This window comes from Puntigrus tetrazona, chromosome 10 (genome assembly GCF_018831695.1).
Source record: "Puntigrus tetrazona isolate hp1 chromosome 10, ASM1883169v1, whole genome shotgun sequence".
NCBI lineage: Eukaryota > Metazoa > Chordata > Actinopteri > Cypriniformes > Cyprinidae > Puntigrus > Puntigrus tetrazona.
Genome location: NC_056708.1, coordinates 3,246,721 through 3,273,355, shown reverse-complemented (window position 1 = coordinate 3,273,355; position 26,635 = coordinate 3,246,721). Strand labels below are relative to the sequence as shown.

Below are 26,635 nucleotides of genomic sequence, written 5' to 3'. Positions count from 1 at the left end.
ATTATCTCAGTTTGTTTCGAGAAGCAAGTCATCCCTCAGTGCTCGAGATGCTGCCAGACACTGTATAACTTTAATTATTTATATTTCCTCTGTCTAGGCACAGCATCATTACTTCACAGGCCCTCTATCTCAACACATTCAAACCTCCATTCATTAAACCTCATCCAAAAGGCATAAGCCTGCTATAGATCTAGCTGCCAAGAATCAGTTTTCATTGTTAGACTTGAAAGACTTTTAATTAGTGGTATTTCTTAAGGAATCACTATATCGTTCATAAAGGTTAGTGATTTGAAGAAAGAGAGGTGTACTATTACATTGGATTAATAGTCTTTGCAGATGGATGATATAAAAGGGAAAATCTACAGATCTACACTGCTTTTCTAGCCTAGATTTTTCTGCTTTCCAGCCAAAATATAAAAAAATTGTATAAAAAAAGATTTATAAAATTGTCTTGTTTTCTGAAACAAAAGTCAAAATTAAGTGACTTTTGCTTCCATCAAGCAAAATAATCTGCCAAAGGGGTATTATTTTGCTCAAATCACTTACAATTTTTAGATATTTTGGCTGGAAATGTAGCTAGAAAAGCATTCTAGCCATCATATCTATAAAAAACATTTTAAAGACCACGTATAAACACCCAAACAGGGGTGCATTTCAAAAGCTTGTCAGCAAACTATGGTTGCAAGTTCTTTTAAACTTAATTGGTAATGACAAAGTTGCCACCATAGCTGCTTTTGGAAATGCACTCAAGAACAGTCTTGCATTGTGGTGGCAAGTTTTGCATAGACATGCACTGCTCATATTATCTTCAAACTGAATCGGATAACTACATTATGTGTCTACCAACACACGCTGGTCCATACAGTCTATTTTTGCAATGTGTATTCTATGGAATCACAAAGATGTAAGCAAATGTAGCCAAAATAGTTTTTCCATCTGTTGCTTCTCTATGCAGAAGGGTTGACCTGGAGCCAGATTTAGTCTCTTTTTAGTCACATCTCAAATTGTTGCCCTCTGGTTCATATAGGGTGATTCGTCAAAAGTAAATCTACTCTTAATGAGACCACACAAACGGCACTAAAACTATCAGGTTTACAAGCTTCTATTACATGCATTCATTTGGAACAGATTTCAAAGAGACTAGTGTTTTAATGCTTTTTTTTTTTGAATATGGTTTTGAGCCTATCAACAACTATGTTAGTATCAAAGAAATAAAAAAAGGATTTGTTTAAGAACAAAGCAACACGGAACTCACCGCCAGGGCTTGGAGCCTTTCCTTGTGAAGTTCAGCTTCAGCCATCCTGGAAAAACAAAGGCAGAATTCTCAGTAACCGTGAGATTGGTAATCCCAAGTGTGTTTGTGTGTGTTGGGCGGAAGGTGAGCAAGTTAACAGACACACAAACACACACACAAGCACGCAGTCTGCCCTGGTCCTCTGAAGTAAGCCAGCCAGTGAAAGACACAGTGTACTGAGGCAAGATCTTCTCATTCACTGGCCATGTGTTTGCCAGACTGTCTCTCTCTCTCTCTGTCGCTCTCTCTCCTCCTACATCCCTCCTCTCTCCGTCACTGGCCGGGTTATGGACAGATGACAGAGTCTTGAACCCGCCTACTGTGTTTGGAGAGAGCTACAGGCGAGCAGACAGAAAGATGTCACTAAGAGCAGGACAACACTGTTACACCTAACCATGACTGTGTGTGTGTGTGTGTGAGTGTGTATGTGTGTGTGCCTGCTGGGATGGAAAACAAAGGTGTGCCGTACACTGGGGATTTGAGTGGCTGCAAGCTTAGAGGAAATCTGCTCCATGGTTACAAATCAAAGTCCTACATCTGCCAATTCTTTGCTATTGTTTAATGTTAAGTTAGGAATAGCTCAGCCATAAAGGAAAAATTACCACTGTTATGTAATTCGGAATAACATTGATTTATTCATAAATGTATTAATGTTATACAAAAATGTTAGTCTATCTATCTATCTATCTATCTATCTATCTATCTATCTATCTATCTATCTATCTATCTATCTATCTATCTATCTCCATCTTCATAACATGAGAGCATCTGATCACAAAAACATCTGCAGAAGTTGCTGACTCCAAACAAGTCTACTGTCTCTGCAGATGTGGTTTTTCTCTCTCTATTTGGAAAGCAGCTTTCAAAATCTGCACTAAACATCTTGAGTTCTAATTTATTCCTCCAGTGAAGCCAAAGGGAGCAGTAGGGAATGGGAGCACGGGGGTCCAACTGCTTTCCCTCATCCAACCTCACATTCAGCTCCGGTGGATGGATACAAAAACTCCTTATATGGAGAAAAGGCTGAGCTAACCGAGTCTGGAGTGTTCTGCAAGAGGAAGACTCATGGGAATTAAACTCAGTGAATGAAATTTATAACAAACTGTAATGACCCTTTAGTGTGTGTACAGTACAAGTACTGTTACTATATATAATACAAAACGGCTGATATGAATTACTGTTTCCTGAGTTCAAGTAAATAAATGCAGAGGTGAGTACAAGCTGTACTGCAACAAGCGATGGTTTAGACAGATCACAGTAACATTTAAATGTTTTAGCGTGCATTTACTGCATCTCTGATAATGCGTGCATTATGTGCTATTGAAATGAACTTCTCTCCAAAAGCAATGCAGCGATGAATCAGAAGGACCGTATCTGCGTGTTAAGAATAACATTGTGTTATTTGTCAGACAGCAAATCTTCATCGGTCAATTTCAACATGATTGTCCCCGCAGTCATTCATAGAGAATCACAACCTCACGGCAGCAGTGAACATCAGTAGATGGAGGAAATTCCTGGAAGTTCACGTAACTACTGGAAATAGGCTTAAAGCCACAAAACACACAGTGCTCACACACAGCAGACTTCAGAAGCTGTGAGACTCAACCAGCTCTACAGAAGTTCAGAATAAATCATTCAGCAGAGCTCTGTGAAACATTTGGGCCAGTCTGTTTACTGGGGCTCCCTAGTCAGCACTTTATATTTTCAAGTCACTTTGGTACATTTTGCTAATCATCCTTGACGTTTGCAAAACTGTAAGTGCATTTCTTAAAACAATTGCATACAAATAGCAAAACACCATGAATTACATGCAAAAGCCAATCTCTTGCTCAGAATCCTTAGGTCACCTCAGAATTTGCAACTTTTGTGTTTTCCTCCCGTCTATATATGCTTTCCAATTGAAGATTCATGAGATGCACCTTTCAGAAAACTAGTTTATAATTAGTTGATCTATATTCTTTTTATTCAAGATTCACTTGCACAATGTATAGCAAATTTGCAAAAAGTCTAAAAGAAATTATGTTTGATAGTTTACGACAAGTAAAGTCTAGTCTAGTTTAACCATTTTGAACTGAATGGCTTATACAATGAAATAATGACTAGATGTTTTGAGAGTACTAGCATGATATTAGCAACTGAAAATGTAGGAAAGCGGAGACAAATTGCTTTGTATGTATAAAAGCAATCGTTCAAAAGAATGAAAAACTGATTTCTTGATGTGCACAAGTGACACGATGTGAAGATTGAACAGGTAGAATTTCAATTCTGAACTGAGAAAAACTGTAAACTAAGCTTGTGACTGTTGATTTTCGTTTGGATTTTCATTCCAAATCTCTTCACGATAGCCTCTCTTTAACCTAAGAAGTTGCTTTACTGCATCTGGACTTTTCCATTGTCAGTGATGACACACTAGAAGACATTTTAGAGATTTAATAGCAATCTCTAAAGTACTATATATATATATATATATATACTTAAGAGCACCAGTTCACTTGTGTACAGACTTTCTTCCTCCCACCGCATGCTTTACTTTTCCATTCCCAACCAGCGGCTGCAACGTCATCCAGTCGGCATAACAGACAAAAGCAACATTGTTTCTCTGGCACAGTGACCTCATCTCATGAGCCAGCGAGGCACAGTAATACCTTCCAGATGTGCAGCAGTCCACACGCTGGGAACCGAAGACCAGCGCAAACGCAAAGCAAAATGACTTTCAAATTACTTTTAAAGTGAAACACACTTTTAGCGGGCTGCCTCACTTTATCCTAACGCTTGTTAACAAATGCAGCATTTAAATTTTAAAGGGATAGTTCACCTAAAAAGGAACTTTTAAAAAGTTTGCAACCAGGCGGTTTTTGGTCATCAGTTGCTATCCATAGTAGGAAAAAATACTATGCGAGACAACGGTGACCCAAAACAGCCTGGTTACAAACTGGTTACAAACTTGAATTTTATTTCATACAGCGTGTGACATCTGACATTTGCTGGTTTTTGTGGAGATGTCACATATATGAATTCATGCTTAATCAGACCCTGGAAGGTTCATTAACAATTTACGATATTTAGTTCTTCATATGTCTCAGAACATTTCAGAAAGAGTGCAGACAACATACAGTACTTCTACTATGTCATAAATGCAATGAAATCATGATTTCTATAGGAGTTGTCTGGTATTTAGTTATATTGTGCAACAGTGAACAAATCTTGTAACACTTTATGATAAAGCTTTAATTTAGGGACCAATTGTTACTAACTACTTCAGTTGTTTATTAGCATGCATATTACTAGCATATTGGCTATTTATTAGTACTCCCCATAACAAAAATTAAAAACTACCTTTCTAACGGTTAACAAGCTGCAGATTTGGAGTTTGTTGAGGCAAACGTTTTTTTTGTATTAAGTTTTATAAAGTGTAACCCACTTTACATGAATGTTACCATTGTGAAAGGTTCACTATTTACTAATAACTCCTTAACAAATGCATTATAAAGTATTCATAGCCAGTATTCAAGCAATTCCTGAAAAAATCTAACTTTTGATGCAAAAAAACAGAATATTGAAATCTTTTTCTTTAAATTAGCAAATGACCTAACACTGACAGGATATGAAGAAATGCGTGAGTTCTAATAGTAAAGATCTGAGCTGTAGTGCTACTCTTTCACATGCCTTTCTAGTGGTGCTCAAACGCAAGCCAGCAAGACTCTTATAGAGCTTACTAATGGCACTTCATTAGTGCTGGGCTCACGTTGGCACTTGCTGCAAATAACCTTCTTGAGCCACAAGCAAGTGACAAATTGGTAACGGTCTCTCAAGAGCACAAATGTAAGACAGTTGCCCAAACGCCAATGTTTATACTGATCTGTTTAGCAAAGAATCCTTTGCTCTAGAGTTTACACAAAAGTTTAGATCTGCACTTTCCACTAAGAAATGTTTAATGCACTGAACAGTGATTAACGTAAGAACTAAAGCGTGTTAATGAGGCGGTAAAGTTTAGAATTAATTCAGTTATGAAAAAAGTTTTTTGAATAATATGTAATCCTGCAATCCATTAAAAATAAAAGTAATCTCACCGTGAACATTTACAATTGTGATATTATCCAGTTAAGAGTACATTTTAGGAATCTGATTATGTAATCTAGATTACCCATAATCAAAGTCCGAATATTCATTAGTTTACAATATTGGTCTATGGGATTTACAAAATTTATGAATGTTGTATATGTCAGAAATGCTTTAGTCACTGATTTAGGGGTGATTACAATTACCATTTGTTAACTATGATTGCAAACACAATCATCATCTGCAGTAATCAGACATGATTCATAACTTGTTTAGACGGTGGTTTAGCATAAATCAAGCCACCACTTTTCCACGCAGCGTACTCAGAGTTGTTTAAAAAACCAGGTTAAAATATTTCCAATCACAATCTTTGTGAGGCCTAAAATGTTAGTTTTGAATCTTTTAATGTAATGCTTATTATTCATTTTTGTTTAAAGCTGTTTAGTTTAATTGTGATCATGAGGATGTTTTCCATGAAGATGGTCTGCAAAACAGTTTTGTTTTGTTAAAATAGCATTAGTTTATCCAAATCTTTAGCAAGAGAGTCTCCCAAAGTAACTCTGCTCTGTCTCCTATAATGACAACGGTGGCTGGCTGTTTTCTGTGTTTATGACTGCAGTTGTTCTGGAAATTGTCACAGCTCTCGGTCTGGATTCTTTCTGAAGTAGTGCACTGCCAGTTAGGATTATAATACTTAACTCTCAGTGAATTAATATGTATAACAGTATAATCTCATTATATAGCTGATATTTTACCACTCTTGACTTGCATTTCTTGTATACTTCTAAGTATTGTCAGGCTGTCATTGTCCTGCACCTCCCAATGAGGTCTGTAATGCCTGGAGAAAGCTATCCATTAGCACTTCAATTCATCTTGATGAAAGTCTACATTGTGTGCAATAGAAGTAAACTTTTTTTTAATGATAGCCAACAGAGACTGATGTTTACTGCATATAGAGTGTCTGGTTACACCATCATCCTACCTGAACTCATGGCATAAATATACCTGGGTGCACGTTTTAGCCAGAAACATAAAATATGTACCAACAAGGACATATCACTGCAGAAATGAACGCTAGAGGCAGTAAAGCTCCTTTTATTCCTTTTCACACAGTTTTACAGAGTTTGATTAATAAAACGTAATTTTTACACATTTACTTGCTAATGATTTGCATTCTACAAGTGTCCCGAATCTTGTTTACACTGCTTTTTCTATTTATGTCAAACATTACATGACCCATTTTTATTTAGGTTTTAACTCGGACACACCAGTTTGGAACACAACTGTTAAATGTCACATATATCATTATAAATAAGACTGATACGGTGTTTAGGCTCTGTGGTGTTTATCCTACAGGGCCGCCTGTTGCTGTGCTGTGACTGCTGCTAATTTTGCATGTGTGTGGGAATGCGACAGCTGCAGTCGCATAAGTGCTCCGTCTGCGAGAACTCAAAGGCATTCTTTGGTGCGATGGCTCCAGGCCTTCTTTATTATCAAGACACCACTCTCAGAAGCCAGACTGCCCAACACTGTCACACAGGCACGGCAAGCTAAATTGCTAATTTTAGCATGGTTTGTAAAGGTAATTGATATAAATTCATTTTGCTGAAACTGATGATGGTTGTAAACTCCTCACCTTTTAACCTTGGTTCAGCTGTAAAGCAGCAGTGACTCTTTTAAGGGAATATGTTAACATTGAGCTGGCTTAATCGATAACCAAATGAGATTCAAAATTTAAGGGACAATATACAGTCAGCCATTATTGCAAAATAACACCCTGAGTGATTAGGTTTTCTTTTTTTTTTTCCCTGTAATTCCCTGTAAAGAGAAAATTTGCTTTCAACTAGGATTTGGTTTTGATACAGATTTGATTATGCTTCACCAGCTTATGCGTTTCAGTTTGATTTGATTTAATATTTCCATTCGGTACTATGTTACTATAATATTTATGGATAAAATTTGCTGATTCGTAAACAAACACTTAAATTACAACAATAATAACTTTAACATAATTACAAAATTGTGTAAATATACTTCTAGAACAAAACTTGACAGATTTATACCCAACCTAAATTAAAATGCTCCTTCATAGAGTTAATTTTTCTAGCTGCCCGTTGAGTTTATGGTCACAGAATATGTTGTTTGGGTAAATGTGACATCTTTCCATAGTTAACGATTACATGAGACGGGAAAGCGGGAAACTTATTTCTTTTAACATATCTTTAGATGTTTATTCATTAAAACTATTTTGTATTTAGTGTTTAAATATTGTAATAAAATAGACAGAATCTGAAACATGGCACATGGTTTACGTATTAAAAGTGGCAATCCACAAAGCTTATTGTGATTTATTGGATGAGAGATTTAAGAATCAGTACTGATTCGTAAAAATGACAACGGATTAAAATTGCTAAAATCAAGCTATCAGACTCCGATTTTAAATGACTAAATAATCTTACTTCATACACTATACTGGTACACCAGCCCAATGTCATGCAACTTGTACATATTTTACGAGGTGGCTAATTCATACAAATTCATATGACCTCTCATAAATTCACATAACATTTTTGCTAAGTCATATGTATTTTCTGAATTGCCAATTCGTATGATTCTGTATGAATTACCTACACCTAACCCCGCCCCTAAATCTACCGGTCACTGGTGTTTAGATTAATTCATATAAGTGAGGTCGTACAAATTAGCAATACAAATTAGCCACCACGTAAAATATGTTGTGTTGGGTATACAGTATATAGTGCATCTATTTAGACGCAGCTACTGACTTCCATAGTCCTAAAAAAACCCCAAAAACTAAATTGCATTAAGTTGCTCTGTCATAAGAACAAGAAACTGTGCTTATAACCACAGGTCTTGAGATATCATTTCAGGCAATACGGGTTCATTTCAGCTAGTTTTGGAAAACACAGAATCTATGAACTCTGTCGCTAATGACAGAACTTGTAACCAAGGATTGTTAACGATGCTTCCAGGAAACAAACCACAGATTGTAGCTTCTAATTACACCTCCAGTTCTTGCTTTTATGTGCATCAGGTGTAGACCTAAGAATACACAGGCTGTCCTTGTTATTTCACAGTTGTCTGTCCAGTTGCTACACTAAGTCCCTATTGGAAAAGTGGCCAACACCTAAAACAGGTGATGCTAGTTAACATTATCTTAATTCAATCTCATCATTCCTACTGTATATTCTGTTCATACTGATGATTTGATTGCCAATGAAACTGTGACATTGCATGCATGTCAAGCTGCACACACATGCACACGCATGCATAGTTGGAGGAATCCATGACTGCAGACAGCAGCTGCTGCAGCATCATCATCCTCCTCCTGCCACCTCTGGCTGCCGCGTTGCTATGGCAACCGCCTCGTGATGTCCAACCCTACAGAGGGAGGGCGAGGAAAAATGGAAGTACTCACTCATATGCGGGCTTTCCTCCGTGAGGTGTGCCCATCATGGCTGGGCGTCTTCTCCCTCTTCTCGTTCTCTGGTTTTCCTCGTCTGCTCTGCGCCGCTGTTACCAGCATCACCTTGAGACTGACGGCTCTCCTCCACCTTTTCCTGAGATATCAGATTAATGCTGGATGCTACAGCTTGCAGCTTCCGCTCTGTCTAGCCTGCAGGATGAGAGAGAAAGAGAAAGAGAGAGAGACAGGAGGAGGGGAGGTCACATTTGTTTAACGTCTGATTTTATTGGTAGAGATTGTGCTTCTCTTTGAACTTTCATTTGAGAATGTAATATTACAGCAATTGTAATTAAAAATATAAAATCAAATCTATAGTCCCAAACTATATTACATATAGCAACCTTTGATTTATGCCTTACTGATTCATATTAAATTATTCCATATTTGGTCCATTTTACTGTAATAGATTGTTAAAAAATTTATGGTTTGTTTATTGTCAATGTTTAATGTTTAACTAACGCATTTTTCATAGTATATAATATAATTTTTGCCTCTGTGTGCCACCAGAATATTAGAATAGTGTTAAAATGAAAATACTTACTGAAAAAGTATTCATACCCCCTCACTTTCCCCATGCTTTGTTTTGTTGCAGCCTTATACTAAACTGCTTTTTTCCCCCACATCATTATTTATACATCATAATGACAAAGCAAATAACAGATTTTCAACATCTTTGCATTTATTGAAGACAAATAATAACTTGAGAAGAGTTTAGAAAATGATGCTCCATTGAAGGTTCACAGAAGCAGTAGCCTTTATTATCCATAATAGGATAATAATAGTTTTTAGAACAACCAGATTCTTCCTAGAGCTGGCCTCCTGGCCAAACTGGAGCAAGTGATGGAGAAGGGTTTTGGTCGGAGTGGTGACCAACACCTGATGGCTGGATTCTCTTATCCAGTGAAGCTCGGTTCTAAGCATCATGTTTGAAGGAACAGCAGCAGCAGGGACTGAGGAACTCATAGTAGAGTACTCATAGAGTAGAAGCAGCATCCAGTGCAGCAAAGTATAGAGATAGCCTTAAAGCAAACCTAGTCCGGAGCATTCAGAAACTTAGATTTCATTTGAGACCCCAGAAGTGTTTCACCAAATATCTGGTTGGAGAATTGCTGACAGTATGGATGGCTCTAGCTGTAGGTAAGAACTGTAAACAAACTTCTTTTAGAAATCGCTTCCACTAAAATGAAAATACCAAAGAACTGTGGCATGTAAATTCAGCATTATTATAAATGGAGTAGAGTGATGACTTTAAAATATTCTCCAGACAGTGGGACTGGGCTGCACTGCTCTTAAAAAGACAAGAGCAAAGGTCACATTCCATTCAAGTGTTCAGAGCTTCTGCGTGCCGGAGTGTCACACACTCGGATGCTTGTGATTATGTCAAGTTAGTACACTGAGTTATCAGACTGTCTAGAATGCTTAGACTTTAAATGTTTTTGTGCCTTATTTGGGTTTAGAAACAACTATACTATCCTTTTGAGGCACAGTGTATTCAAAACTACACTTAACTAATAGATTACTGTTAGATTAATTTATTAGGTGTTGTGTTTGTATTTAATACTGTAAATATTACAGTACAATTTATTTAATTTACATTTTTAAAAACATTTTCATGTTCATATTGGTGAACTGCCAATGTATTGCCTATAAACTAAATAATTTTTATACAGTAAATATGAATTATGGGAGTAAAGTGTGACACATGGTTTGAAGTAAGTTGTGTCAGTGGATCAGCTAATATTAATAGTAAGATTTGCAATACTAATACAGACAAAGTGGTTTTAGAATAATTGATACTCTCAATATTTATTTTCATTGGAATTTTTTCTGAGGTTTTTATTGTTGTAGATTATTAGCATGGGCATAGGAGGGCTTCCCTGGGGCTAATTGAGGCTATCCGCAGCAACTTTTTGCCAATGATCAAATTCTCATAGGCCCTGCGCTGTCAGCCTGCTGGGGCCCTTAGGCTAGCCTAAGTGGGCCCCTAAAGGGATCCTATAAACATTATGCAAAACATTATGGGAATGGTAATTTTGAATTTTCTTTGAAATAATATCTAGCAATTAAGAATCTCAAAAAGCAACTAACTAAATGTTTCAGAAAAACATTTCATGAACATTAATAATGTGGTTGCCATGATTTTACTAAGCAAGGCATGATCCTGGATCACCGTTACTGTCCAAAAATATAGACTTATCCCAATCCCTTTCTGTAAACTTAACCCTGCCCAAAATATATGCAAAAATCAGTGGCAAATGATAGCTGATTAGCAAGGATGGAAAGGCACCTAACCCTGATCATAAGCCTATCACAGATACTTCCTGAAAAATGATGCCTTGATTGATTGGAATGTTGTTCCAGAGTCAACGAGGATGTTGATGTTGTTCAATGAAATGCAAATTCATTCTATGCCACTAGGTGATGCTTTTCGAGCGTTAAAAGTAAATTTGTACACAAAAACTGCACTGTGCTCACAAACACTGCCGAAATGAAAATGAGACCAATCAGACTGAATAGTAATAACGAATAGTTAAATAAATCATTTGTTGAGCAAAAAGGCAAAAATAAATGCATAAGACAATGTAGAGCCCTAAACAAATGTTTGCATTGTTTGTTTAAAATGAGGGATAAAAGAGAAATTTGTTTGGTTACAATGTTTTATGCTGATTTGTTTTTTTTAAGACTTCTCTAAAAGTGTAAACAGTATTTAATACCAAGAACTAAAACAAGGACTTTAATTTTGTTGTATTTTCTGCTAATATTATCTCGTCCTATGAGAATCAGAAGGACTTTGACCCTTAAGTTCAAGGGGCGGGTTAAAGAAAGAACGTAGTGCGTGCTACGCGGGTTTTTTTTTTTTTCCGTTGAGAGAGTCAGAGCAACGTGGTGCGAAGAGAAGTGTGAGCGAAAGAAGCTCATTTCATCTCATTAATAGACATTTTCAGTGACGGTCTAAGTTTAGAAACGTTTCTGTAAATATATATTAATTGAAGACGCATCACATATCGCGCCGCTGCTCGCTGCAAAAGAGAGCGCCGAAGAAAGTTTCATGAAGGCCGCATATACACCCCAGCCTCAAGCGTGAGTTCTGCTTCTACCAGAGAAGACTACAGAGTCGTTTTCAGGAGACTGAGAGATCGCTCGAGTCAGGGTCGCGAGGTGGAGGAGGATCTTCGTGGAGTTCGTTTGGCATGTTCGAGGACGGAGAAGTTCATCGGATTCGGCAACGCCATCGAGGATGTCGTCATGGAGGCTGTCGTTTCATCTCATCGCTCATCAAGGGTCCGCGATTATTATTCCATGAGTGAAATCTAGTTCCCTGGATTCGTGAGTAACGTGTTACAGTTTTGTTTCATCACAAGAGCTCCAACTAGCGCGCCAACGTTGAACTGAAAATCCCAGCTGGGTAATATTGAGTTTTACAGGAACTTTGGGTTATTTTTATATTTTATTTTGTGTTTTCAAATATTGTTGAAACTGTGTGAATTGAATTACTTGCTTACTCAAGTGACTTAATAAAAGCAAGTTTAAAAAAGTCATACAGGTTATAGTTTATCATACATCTGACATTTCATACTGATATCTGAGACCCGAGTGGTATTTGAATGTTTAATTCTTGAGGTAATTTGTGAATCACTATTCACGGAGTAATTTAGATGTAACTCTCGCCTAGACATTTTTTTTGTTTTGATTTGATTTAAACTTTCCTAGTCATTATCTGAGCCGCACAGCGGGAGAGGGCTACATTTGTGGGGCTCGTCCGGGATCAAGCCAGATTATTCAGATTGTTAGATTTCAGATTATTAAATTTCAGACTGTTTAGCAGCTATACACAGATTTTTTTTTTTTTTTTTGAACACGCACTTTGAACATTGGTGCAACAGGAACAAATGGAGGTTAATGAGATTATTGCATGGTGCAGAGAAAAACGTTGAGTTGGACAGAGTTCTTATTTTAAGCAAGGTGCCTACAGACTGTGATGACAGAGTAGTCTATGATGTGCTGGATACTGTTCTGGGGATTGGGAAATGCAAAGTGCTTGATCGTCACTCTGATGAAACTAAGCAATATCAGTTTATTTTGATTGAAATAGCTTGTAGCATCTCCGAGATATCTATTCCTTCAGAGATTGGAGGACCTGAGGTTGGTCCTGGTACACGCATGGTCGTTCATGTAGCAGCTGAAACCCCTAAGCAGAGAGAGGAAGAGTTCCAGTCTAAATTGATCTTTTTCCTCCAAAAAGAGGGCAAATCATTAGCTGACATCCCAAGTGTTGTTTCCCCTGCACCTGACCTCAACACTAAATTAGTTGATGCCATAAACTCTCTTGTCCAAACGTGTCATGTGGCTTCATCAGAGGAGAGAGTGGGATACAGAAGGCTGCGTCCTTTCTCAGGATTCATACCAACTCCTCCTGGGGAAGATGAGTATGAGGTTTGGGTAGAGCAGACTACCCACATTCTGGAAGAATGGCAGTGTTCTGATAATATCAAGAAGCAGAGACTTGTAGAGTGTCTCAGAGGTCCTGCAGCCGATATTGTTAGATTTGAAAAGACTGGAAACCCAACTGCTACTTTCAGTGATTATCTCAGTGTGCTAGAGTCAACATTTGGCACTACTGAGGATGCTGCTGATTTGATGTTAAGGTTTCGGAGCACTTACCAGAATGAGGGAGAAAAGCTCTCCGCCTACATACTGAGGTTGGACAGGATGTTGCACAGTATGCTAAGGAAGAAAGGCATAGAATATTCTGCCCTGAATCATCTTGAATCACGGCAGATTGTCAGAGGTGCCCTGTCAAGTGATCTGAGTGGCTATGCGGCTGAGGATGACCCATAAGCTTTGTGCCCCTCCTTCTTTTAATGAATTAATGAAAGAAGTGAGAGAAGAAGAAAACATAGCGAACAGCCGGAGTTCATTACAGTCTAAAGTAGCCGTGTCTGTAGTGTCCTCCGCCAAGAAGGAGTCATCTGCTAATACTAACCTTGCAGACTCAGAAGTAGAGAAGCTGAAAAGGGAGATTAGGGGGTTGAAAAATGAAGTGTCACGCTTGTCAGCTGCAGCAAAGAACCTGTAACCCATGATCGTCCTGCTATGCACAGTCTATCTGCAACTGCAGAGAGTAAAACAACAATAAGACCAGTGATCAAAGCTGGTGTTTTCTGTTACAGATGTGGGGAAGATGGGCATCTGAAGCGTGATTGTAACAATGAAGAAAATCTCAGGAAAGTAAACCAGCGACTCATCAGAATGAGACAGTCATCGGGAAACTTCTCCGGGGCTCAGTAGAGAACGGCCTGAAGCTCCGGGAGAGACCACGTTCCACAATGTGCAAAAGAGTCAAAGTTGAGCCAGCAAGTATTCCGAGCGGGTTAGTGGGACCTAGCTCTGTTCTTCCTATCCAGGTGGAAGGAATCTATGCAAAGGCTTTGCTGGATAGTGGATCACAAGTCACTCTGCTGTATAGATCTTTCTATGAGAAATACTTAAAGCATCTGCCATTGACACCAATAGAGAATTTGGAGATATGGGGGCTAAGCAGGCAGCAGTACCCTATGATGGCTGTCTGTCTTTAAGATTGGAGTTTCCAGGATCTGTGGCAGGAGTAGCAGAATCCATCGATGCACTTGTGTTGGTTTGTCCCGACCCTGTCATGAAAGGAGATGTCAACATTCTGGTGGGAACAAATACATCTGTAGTGAAAAAAGCTGGTGGAAGCGTGCAAAGATAAAGTGGAGATGATTTTCTTCATACTTTAACTGTCCATCCTGAAATCCGAAATGCTTATGAGCGGGTCATTGCAGTGGAAAAGTGTGACGAGGATGACAGAAGAGGAACTGTCTGGTATCTTCACCTAAGCCACTGAAACTGTCTCCGGGAAGAATGCTAGGGTTTATGGAATTCTAAAATACCCTGCTGTTCTTTCTAATAAGACCTTGTTAGTGGATAAACCAGAGGAACCGTGGTTTCCTGAGGAACTCCTAGTAACCCGGAAGTGCAGTCTACTGGCGTTGTCAAGTCAAAAAGGATTGGAGTTACAATCAGAAATGTCTCCTCTCGCCCCATGACGATTAAACGAGGAATGGCTATTGCTCATGTTTTTCCTGTTGAGATTGTCCCTCGGGTCTCTAAGCCCAACGAGAGTAGTGTCAGGCAAACTTGAACAAGAATTCATTTAATTTTGGTGATTCTCCTTTGACAGAGGAATGGAGACAACGGCTGATTGAAAGATGTTGGAGAGGAAGGAGGTCTTTTCATGTGATGAATTTGATGTGGGATGTTCAAGGAGTACCCAGCATCACATTCGACTGACAGAGGATAAGCCTTTTTAGTGAAAGGTCACGGCGTCTTCCGCCAGCTGACTTGGAGGATGTCAGGCAGCATTTGGAGAAGTTGAAAGGGGCAGGGATTATCACAGAGTCAAGGAGTCCCTATGCTTCTCCGATTGTCGTGGTCACGGAAGAAGAATGGACAGATCAGGATGTCGCGTGGATTACCGGACGTTAAATGAGCGTACTGTCCCAGATCAATATACTGTCCCACGCATTGAAGATGCATTGGCTTGCCTGAATGGGAGCAAGTGGTTCAGTGTGTTGGATCTCAGAAGTGGATATTATCAGATCCCTCTGAGTGAAGCAGATCAAGAAAAGAAGAGCGGCATTCATCTGCCCAGTGGGGTTCTATCAGTTTCAGAGAATGCCACAAAGGGATTTGTGTGGAGCTCCAGCGACTTTTCAAAGAGTTATGGAAAGGACGGTTGGGGACATGAATTTGTTGGAGGTATTAGTTTACCTGGATGACCTCATCATTTTCGGAAGGACCTTGGAGGAGCACGAAGAGCGGCTGATTAAGGTGTTGGATCGCCTGCGGAGTGAAGGTTTGAAGTTGTCTTTGGACAAGTGCACCTTCTGTCAGACCTCTGTCAGTTATGTTGGACACATTGTGTCTCAAGATGGTGTCTCAACTGACCCCTCAAGAGATTGATGCTGTACAGTCCTGGCCTCGACCACAGAACGTTTCAGAACTACGTTCTTACTTGGGATTCTGTGGATACTACAGAAGATTTGTGAAAGACTATTCAAAAGTGTCCTACCCACTTAATCAGTTGTTGCAAGGATGTCTGACGACAGCGAGTTTGAAGAAGATAAAAGCAGGACTCAGTCCAGAACAGTACTGTATAAAGCCTCTGATCCATTTGGGAGTAGATGGACTGATGCTTGCGGCTGCTTTTAAGGGAGTTGAAGGGGAGACTTGCAGGCTCCTGTGTTGATCTTCGCAAATCCTCAGCTCCCGTATGTCCTACATGTTGATGCCTGCTGTGAAGGGTTGGGTGGGGTCTTGTATCAGGACCAAGGAGAGGGGTTACGACCTGTAGCATTTGTCAGCAGAAGTTTGGCGCCTTCTGAGAAGAACTACCCAGTCCACAAACTGGAGTTCTTGGCATTAAAGTGGGCAGTCGTTGACAAGCTACACGATTACCTGTACGGAGCTAAATTTGGAAGTACAGACCGACAACAACCCATTAACTTATGTTCTGACAACTGCAAAGTTGGATGCTGTCGGACATAGGTGGTTAGCGGCCCTCTCAGTATCGACTTTAGTCTCAAGTACAGGCCTGGAGACAAAACATTGATGCTGGCGGCTTTGTCGCGTCGTCCTCATGGGACAGTGAAGGACCAGGAATGGGTGAATATCCCATCCTCTGGAGTGAGAACGTTGTGTAAGCTCCCAGTTCAGGACCATCCAGTTGCCTGGCAAGTGTCAGCAGGATTGTAACGTCACTAGGAGGATCCTCTAAGTCAGTCCCTAAAGCATACTGCAATTTAACTACACTGGATGCTTTCAGACTTCCAAAGTTGAGTTCTGTGGACCTGTCCTCTGCCCAGCAAGATGATCCGTGTCTTGGAGAGATATGGAGAGCTTTGAAAAGAGGAGATCTGTCCACAATTAAGAAAAGAAATTCATCAGGATCTTGCAGTGATCAGGAGAGAATGGGACAAGTTGGTGCTGGAGAATGGGGTGATGTTTGATGCACTAAAGCCCCAGACAGATCTCATCATAAACAGTTGTGTCTACCAAAGAAGTTCCATGAAGTAGTTTTAAAGTCACTTCATGATGACTCTGGTCATTTAGGGTTCGACAAAACCTATGGGTTTGTGAAAGAGAGATTTTACTGGCCCCGAATGAAGGTTGATGTGACAAGGTACTGCCAGACCTGTCCCAGATGCGTAAAGTAAACGGAAGACTCTGCCAAAGAGAGCTGCACCTTTGTCACATTTGTACAGTAGCGGACCAATGGATCTTGTGTGCATGGATTTTCTCTCCATTGAGCCGGACTCCAAGAACATCTGTAATGTCCTTGTCATCACGGACCACTACACCCGATATGCACAGGCATTCCCGACTAAGGACCAGAAGGCGTCCACAGTTGCAAAGGTTCTGTGGGAAAAATACTTTGTTCATTATGGTCTGCCTAGACGAATGCACTCGGACCAGGGTCGGGATTTCGAGAGCAAGCTCATCCATGAGTTGTTTGATCTGTTAGGAGTGGAGAAATCCCGGACAACGCCGTACCACCCCCAGGGTGATCCGCAGCCCGAACGGTTCAACCGGACACTTCTGGACATGTTGGGGACCCTGGATCCGAGTCAGAAACAGCAATGGAGCCGTCACATTGGACATCTGGTACATGTGTACAACTGCAGTCTGAACGAAGCTACAGGGTATTCTCCTTACTTCCTTATGTATGGAAGGAGGCCAGACTCCCATCGACCTGAGTTTTGGTGTGTCAAGTGATGGAACTTCCACAAAGTCTTATCAGCGGTTTGTAAAAACCATGCAACAGGAATTGAAGTATGCATATGGGCTGGCAGAAGAAAATGCTAAGAAGAAAAATGCAGGAAACAAGAGAAGATATGATCAGAAACTGCGTTACTCTCAACTGCTACCTGGAGACAGAGTGCTGATAAGAAATCTTGGACTGCAAGGAAAGCATAAGTTGGCAGACAGATGGAGTACTGAGCCTTATGTCGTCCAAAGTCAGATGCCTAACTTGCCTGTGTTTCACTTAAGCCAGAAAGTGGAACTGGACCGGTCAAGATCCTGCATAGGAATCACATTCTTCCTATTGGACAAGAGTTGAGACAAGAAGTTCCTCACAGTGTCCCTCAGCCTAGAAGGAGGGTTTTGAGGCAGAAGGAAAAATGTTGAAATGCGTGAGTCCAGAACAGGAAGTTCAGGATACAGCTGGAAGACGAGAAGTAGAAGTCAGAGCTGATCAGAATGCTGGGAGTTCTGATAGTGAGGATGAAACGTATGGAGTATGGTTTCCAGAACCGGAAGATTGTCAGTGGACACTGAGAACAGAAATTTCTCAGAAGGATGCAGTAGTTTCTGAGAATGTCACAGAGTTTGTGGAACACTCGGATACAAGAAATGAGACTCTTAACTCTGAAGAGTCCGATTCAAGACCTCTATTAAACAATGACACTGACGATTTACAAGATGTGAGTCAAGTACCAGATCTTTGTGATAACGTTACCAGTCCAGTGCAAGATCTAGTTAGTGGAGATCCAAGTAATGAAAATCAGAATACCTCTGATGTACTTGAATCTGCTAGAAGGTCTCAGAGAACCAGAACTGTGACTAAGAGATTCACATATGATACTCTTGGTATGCCGAAGGTTGAGCCAGTCCTTGCTCAAGTAAAAGCTGTAAACCCTGTTAGATACAGTTCTACCATCTATTTGAGGTTGAATATGCCCTCCAGAAAGTTGAGTACTTGTGCAATTACTTTAAGGCCACGGCAGTAGTTTGAATAAATCAGTGCTGTTTGTAGGTTGACTCGAATATAGTTTTTTTTTTATATCTAGAGAGACCTGTTTATGCCTAGGTAACAGATTAAGACATTAAGTTGAAATTGTACAACAAGGTGCTATGAGGTTAATACATGTTTTTCTCGCTGTGACAAATTAGAATGTTTTTTTTTCTCCTCGTTGTGAGGACATAACGATTCTTGGTGTGAGGAGAATGTAGAGCCCTAAACAAATGTTTGCATTGTTTGTTTAAAATGAGGATAAAAGAGAAATTTGTTTGGTTACAATGTTTTATGCTGATTTGTTTTTTTTAAGACTTCTCTAAAAGTGTAAACAGTATTTAATACCAAGAACTAAAACAAGGACTTTAATTTTGTTGTATTTTCTGCTAATATTATCTCGTCCCATGAGAGCGAAGGACTTTGACCCTTAAGTTCAAGGGGCGGGGTTAAAGAAGAATCGGTCGTGCGTACTCAGCGGGTTTTTTTTGTTCCGTTGAGAGAGTCAGAGCAACGTGGTGCGAGAGAGAGAAGTGTGCTTGCGAAAGAAGCTCATTTCATCTCATTAATAGACATTTTCAGTGACGGTCTAAGTTTAGAAATGTTTCTGTAAATATATTAATTGAAGACGCATCACATATCGCGCGCTGCTCATATTTCAAAAGAGAGCGCCGAAGAAAGTTTAACGAAGGCGCATATACACCCCAGCCTCGCGTGAGTTCTGCTTCGACCAGAGAAGACTACAGAGTCGTTTTTCAGGAGACTGAGAGAGATCGTCAGTCAGGTCATCGCGAGGTGGAGGAGGATCTTCGTGAGTTCGTTTGGCATGTTCAGGACGGAGAAGTTCATCGGATTCGTGCAGCGTCATCGAGGATGTCGTCATGGAGGCTGTCGCGTTTCATCTCATCGTTCATCAAGGGTCCGCGATTATTATTCCATGAGTGAAATCTAGTTCCCTGGATTACCAGTGAGTAACGTGTTACAGTTTTGTTTCATCACAAGAGCTCCAACTAGCGCCAACGTTGAACTGAAAATCCCAGCTGGGTAATATTGAGTTTTACAGGAACTTTGGGTTATTTTTATATTTTATTTTGTGTTTTCGAAATATTGTTGAAACTGTGTGAATTGAATTACTTGCTTACTCAAGTGACTTAATAAAAGCAAGTTTAAAAAGTCATACAGGTTATAGTTTATCATACATCTGACATTTCATACTGATATCTGAGACCGGAAGTGGTATTTGAATGTTTAATTCTTGAGGTAATTTGTGAATCACTATTCACGGAGTAATTTAGATGTAACTCTCGCCTAGACATTTTTGTTTTGATTTGATTTAAACTTTCCTAGTCATTATCTGAGCCGTACAGCGGAGAGAGGCTACAACAATAAAATAGTTTTTTTGATCTTGCATGCTTGTTAACCTGTTGCTGAGGACTCCATAAATGCCTATTTCAACCAAAAATACATGAACCTTTCACTGCCCAAAACAGAGGCACTGTTATGTAGCGAAGAATTGTTCGTTTGTAACTTTGAGAGAACATAGCCAGAGTATTGGCTAAAATTAAAGTAGAGAACGTGTCCCGTTTGCTGTCAAGTGAAGTTAGCAGAAGTCACACGAACAAAGCTGTGGATCTACCACTAACATACTCACTTCTCTAGGTTCTGCAGGATCACTGTGCTGATACGCGAGCCTCCGCATTCCTCAGATGGCTGACAGTCGAAGCGTCCGTCTCGCTTGTTTGCTCAGCTCTGGGGTCCCGAGGCCCGGCTCGGCTCGGCAACGTCAATTTGGCGAGGTTTGTTTTTTTTGCCAGACCTTGAGAGCCTTCAGCCGCGCATGTTCCTCAGGTTCGCGGTACAAAAACACCACAGAGTCCCGAACGGCTTTAAAAGCGACTGTAAACGGGGGCGCCGGGGACAAGGCCATTTTTTGTAAGCCACGGAGCCACAGATATCACACGCTGACACAATGTTAGCTTTGTTGGCGGCTCTTTCTGGAATTTTTCTGCAGTGAAGGGGCCTTTCAGTTGTCAACGTTTGCTCTGTCACCTCATCAGTAATCTATTTAAGGTCACGTTCAGGAGTCGGTGACGCTACGATCGCACTGGAGGACAAAAAGCTTTGACTTATTCTGTTCATAAATTTTGTTATATACGCTACAGTTAAAACATTTGGAGTTTTTGCAAAATAAATGATTGTAACAATGCATTCAATTGATCAAAATGACACTGAAAGCGTTTATAATGGCACAAAATAATTGGATTTTATATAATGTTGTTCTGTTTTCAACATTGACTGTAATCGAAATATTCCTTGTGCAGCAAATCAGCGTATTAGAATGATTTCTGAATGATATCGTGACAGTAAACTTTTGCACGCTCCACAAATAAAGAAAGCGATATGATTTTAAATTATATAATTGAAATTTTTGTGTGCACAATCCTTTAAATATAGGTCGTTACTGATCGTACTGAACATGCTTCAACACTATTGGATTATAATAATGATAAGATAACATACATTTTAAGCGCTGAACATGCTTAAATTTTGTACTGAACGTTCTTAAACACTATTGGTTTATTATATTGTTAAGTGATACATTTTGCAATACATACTTCCTCTTCAAAGCTTTCAGGTAAAACCTAGCTGAAGGATTGTAAATCAGTCGTTTTAGTGTTAAAAAGCTTAGAATGCTTTAAATCTGTCACAGTTGGACATCGCAAATCTGCTTCATTCCACACTGTAGTTTAATGACCTAAGAGAAGTGGCTAAAACCCTTAAGAACAGCAGGCGACCAATGAGGTAGCAAAGACAAAAGCTCTTAACATACTATTAATAAAAGACTGTAAAAATTAAAGTGCTGTTTAACTTGCAAAGCTGAAGATAAAGTAAGCAGTTGTTCACTTATAAATGATTAAACATTTAATTATTCAGACTACTCGCTGTAATTTGTGTTTAATATTAAATATATTTAACATAATTGCTTCCATTGTCCTCATTTGTAAAAAAGCTGCCTAAATGTAAATGTATTATGACCTCATGAATATTTTATTTTGTTTTATCAAAACATTCAAGTTCTCATTGCCGCAATTAACTAGACATTCTTATTCATTAGTCATTTTTTTAAATATCACAATAAAATATTATTGCAATGCAATTTTATTTTGCAAAATGAATGCAATGCCTGATGCATAAGTACTTGAATAATTGAAATAATATTTCATTTATTTAATATTTTATTTATTCATTTAATAAATACTTTTTTAACAGTAATAAATGTTGATAAAATACAAAATATAATAAATAAATGAAACATAATCCATGTCACCTACAGTATATAGCACTTATCCCACTATATAGAAATTTCTACAGAAATGTTATTCATACAGCGCCTACACGTTTCACTTGTAACACCAGAGGGCAGCAATTCTATACAAATTGCAGCCATTGAACTGAAATTGAGTGTATTTTAGCAGCATTCATTTTACCACCACATAATTACTGTTTTAAGCGAATTATCTAAACCCTGCTAAATGTATCATATGTGCAATTGTAATTGCTCCTGGTTACATAAATCCTTTCATGCCAAATCTCTGTGGTATAAGGAAACCATACATGAAATATAAATAAAACCAATGTAAGACATCCAGCTTAATGAGTTACTTTACGTTGTGCAGTATCTCGAGGTTTACAGCCTAAAAGCAGACAGAATGTGTGTGATCGCAACACAGACAGTGACGCATCTCAGGGCCAACTGTCGCTTTGCTTCTTTCCAGATTCATGCCATCACGCCGGCTGATTCTTACCCTCCAGCAGGCCAGATCAGCAAGAGCAGAAAGAAATCAATCTCTCACGCTGAAACACTTTCTTCACCCTCTTATTTTATCGCTTTTGATTATGTTCGCAAGTACGTAAACAGAGCGATCTTTTCACAGGCGCCGGAACGAATGCCACCTTTTAATGCCCTTCGTCACAAATTTTGGTGCGATTGAATATAAATGAATGCGTTGCTGAATAATTCATAATACATTATTTGCTGAGCTTTTGATTCCAGCCAGTGTTTTACTGTTCATTATCATGGTTCATTGTGTTCAAAACAAGATTGTTTAGCGCTTATGCTTTCTTCAAAGTTTCATTGTGGCCCAATTTGTACAGTTTCCCAGCTAATAGGAATAATCTCTTAACAGTCCAATTACACTATTTCGGTGATAATACTAAAAAGTACACTAAAAAAAAAAATAAAATAAATAAATAAATAAATAAATAAATATATATATATATATATATATATATATATATATATATATATATATATATATATATATATATAATTTATGTACATTTATATATTTTTATAGCATATATACATTTATAACTATATATTAAAAATTATTTAAATTTACTTTAACAACTTACCTTAAAAATCCTTCAAAAATGCTGTAATCATGACAAGAAAACGAAATTATAATGTGCTTAAAAGTTACAAATATAACAGTTTAAAGACATTATATTAACATTATATTATCTGTAAAAATAACGTTTGTAGAACATTTCAGGAAATGTTTTCAGAAACCTTTTAAAATATATTACAATCACGACAAGAAAACGAAACTGCAATGTGCTTAAAATAAATATAATATTAAAATCTCTGTAAAATAACGTTAGTAGATCATCGTAAGAAATGTTTTTGTAACCATAAAATAGTTAAAATCATAACAAGAAAACTAAATTATAATGTGCTGAAAATATTCAAAATAAACGTTCACATGACATTAGATTTTGGGTATAAATAACATTTCAATATTTTCAGAAACATTTCATAATAGTGTTCCCATTGTGTTTTTATAACCTAAATTTGTTGTAAAATTAAAATAAGAATTACCACATCCCATGACTGGATGTTGAAAAAAGTTTGCTCTACAAAGCAAGCAAGTTCTTTGCCTCATATTTCACATTCTTTTTGAGGACTGGCAACACAGGTGTATCATGTAGTCATCAAACCCGCTCTGGCTGCAGGTTCAAAAGTGTCCCATCTTCAATAACATGAAGAGTAGCTGAGGAAGAAAGCAGCGCTTGTCAATCACCCCTTCTTGAATAATTCAGCCAGCGTGATGTAAGACTTTGTTCACCGCAAGGCCTCCATTAAGCAGTGTTACTCATAATTTAGTTGAGCAAACGGCTTTGATCTGAGCCTGTCTGAACCGTTTTAGATCTTGTAGACAACCGTGAATTCATCAGCTATAGAACTGTAAGGTGAACATTCACAGTAAATAAAAAAGATGAGGAGGAAAATTAGGGTTTGCGCCCACGGATCTCGTGAAGCTAATTCTTTCATCAGACTTTACATTGCGCCCACTGTTCCTTCATGCTCAGGTCAGTATGTTTTCAGTTTAAACTAAGGTAATATAAGCTTGTTTCTATAAAGTAAAGTTGAAGTTGAAGTCAGCCGTGGCATACAGTAATGTATTTATGGTGACTGTATTCAGGTTTCATAAAGGTTTTGATGAATGTGTAAGAATCATAAACTTTTGTTGGTCACAGAGCTTTTTTTTCTTCAATGATCCAAAAGCCAGTGGAAAAAAATCCTTGTGGGATTCCATCCAGAGAAACATGATGATGCAGACGCCCGGGTTTCCCTGCAAAGATACGCCATTACGGTACTCTCTGTAGATGGCGGTGAACGTTTGTGTGAAGGGGATTGCAAGATACAGGCGAAAGTCTGCTTTTAATAAACATAAAGATATTTATTTTGTCGGTTGTAACCTCTGAAGAAAAAGCTGGACAAAGAGGAAACCTGTAAATTCTTTTGAAACCACGAGACATGTCAAAAACGTTCTAGTTACACCCTTTCAATCACACACAACGCTCTGGGAGGTTTAGCTGCAACCTGATCCCCCCCCAAAAAAAGTCCTGGGAACTTAAAGGTGATTATAACTCCAAAAAGGAGGCCCAGGTGATGTCTACTGCAGAGCCAGGTGGGTAAATGGGTGGAGCTTGACTCTGTTAGGTTTAGGGTAGTCTCAGCCTAAATGTCTGATGCATAGGCACACAATAGTGGAAACACTTCAGGAGTTTGAAAGTCGTCATCAGATTGGTTGAATTACTCTGGATTATCGTGATACCATTTTTGTTTAGTTATCACCAAAACTCGATCGATTTTGTACATCTACTGTATTAGACACGTAAAGCACTTCGGTCGACTGGGGTTGCTTTTAAATGTGCTATACAAATGTTGAAACGAAATGAGGCGTTGTGTGTCTGTGTGAACATAACGCTGCATTTCCAGACTAAACATGAAGACGAAGTTGAGCTGAACCATTCTCTTGTCTTGCGCTCTATTCTTCATGCAACATTAACACACATGATGTTATTTTCCATGAAAGGTAACTAAGTAAAGCAGTTAGTTATTTTTTAAGGAGTAAGGCAATACTGTAATGCATTGCTTTTAAAACTAACGCTCTATATTAGTACCTCAATGTTATATATTACTACTGTTTGAAAAGGTAATACCCCAGAGGCAGCTTTTGTGTCTTGATTTCTCAAAGTATAAAGCTGCATCGTCATTTTGAGTTTCTAACACTTGTGTCATCTCATCAAACCTGGATATTACAGAAACACCAGGATAAAACAGACAGAGAGCGAGGGAAGACAAACCTCAGGGGATGAATGAGCATGTTGTGGGTATTTGGTATCGTGACATACAGTATACTGACTGAATATGTCTAGTCAAAAATCCTCAAAGACTGTTAATGGATTAATAATGAAATGTCTCACATTTGGAAGCAATTCTTAACAGATCAAATACGAGCTAAATAAGATACTACTGAAAAGACAAAGTGTGCGTTTTCTACTCTTTCTATCAGCTTAAAATGTAGATATAACTATGAGTAACTGTCTGTCAAAGAATTGCTCAGATTCTTTGAGCAACCAGTGGTGTATTTTTCCAAAAGATAGTTCCTTCCAATTTTCAACATGTTCCAGCAGCAATTTCCATTGTTAGCAACATAATTCAACGAAACTATTTCATTTCGTGAAAGCATACGTCATTCACCTGAGCGTCTTTTTCACACCACTTCACTACAGGAGGCCTTTGTTCACTCCCGGAACCGCGTGATGGGTGTTTCTTTACGAATGCGAACTTTATTTCACGTCTTCCAAACTGTAAACAGCAAACATCCGTTTATCTCAATGAAAAGGTTTGGAGAACAATTTTAATATAACTCCGACTGGATTCATCTGAAAGAACAAAGTCACATATACTTAGGATGCGTCGAAGGTGAGTACAAAACAGCCTAATTTTCATTATTTGGTTTAACTAACCCTTTAATGGTTTGCATGCATTTTTTTTTTTAAATATTAATAATTTTATAAACACTTATAAACACAAAAAGATATTTTGGAGCACCTGAACCCCAACCCTACCCTAAATCTACCCACTTCTAAACAATATAAAACACATTAAAAATTAATATAAAAGTTGTATATATATATATATATATATATATATATATATATATATATATATATATATATATATATATATATATATATATATATATATATATATATATATATATGTATATGTATATATATATATATATATATGTATATGTATATATATGTATATGTATATATATGTATATGTATATATATGTATATGTATATATATATATGGTATATATATGTATATGTATATGTATATATATGTATATGTATATATGTATATGTATATATATATATGTATAGTTTTGGAAAACACATTGGAAATTTGGAACACATTTGAAATACATTTGGAAGACATTTTGGAAAAAGAAGCCGCTATAATATGAGAAAGAATGCTTGATTGGAAAAATAATTCTGTTGTTGATGTTACAGGAGATTACTTATTGATTTCTTATAGTGAAAAAACAGTTGTCACAAATGGTAAAGCAGATGTGTATAAAGAAAGCATGAAGGCCTTTCTGTTGCTCAGGATAATACG

The 26,635-nt window shown here is 38.2% G+C and overlaps 2 protein-coding genes across 5 annotated transcripts in view; one reads left to right on the top strand and one right to left on the bottom strand.

Moving 5' to 3' along the window:
- The window catches only part of LOC122352986 (paralemmin-2-like), a 36,461-nt gene extending 34,995 nt beyond the window's left edge, over positions 1 to 1,466 (bottom strand). For 2 of the 4 annotated variants that reach the window (XM_043250795.1, XM_043250798.1), the window contains exon 1: positions 1,256 to 1,394. In XM_043250795.1, the coding sequence (XP_043106730.1) occupies positions 1,256 to 1,300 (45 nt within the window). In that variant the 5' untranslated portion in view covers positions 1,301 to 1,394. The other 2 variants (XM_043250797.1, XM_043250796.1) reach the window with 2 other exon arrangements.
- Positions 1,467 to 12,740: 11,274 nt separating this feature from the next.
- Positions 12,741 to 13,679, top strand: LOC122352385 (paraneoplastic antigen Ma1 homolog). The gene has a single exon (XM_043249800.1). The coding sequence runs from the start codon at positions 12,741 to 12,743 to the stop codon at positions 13,677 to 13,679; it is 939 nt and encodes a 312-aa protein (XP_043105735.1).
- The last annotated feature ends 12,956 nt before the right edge of the window (positions 13,680 to 26,635 follow it).

Coding starts and splice junctions, on each gene's coding strand:
- LOC122352385 (XM_043249800.1), top strand. CDS start 12,741: ATGAGATTATTGCATGGTGCAGAGAAAAACGTTGAGTTGGACAGAGTT.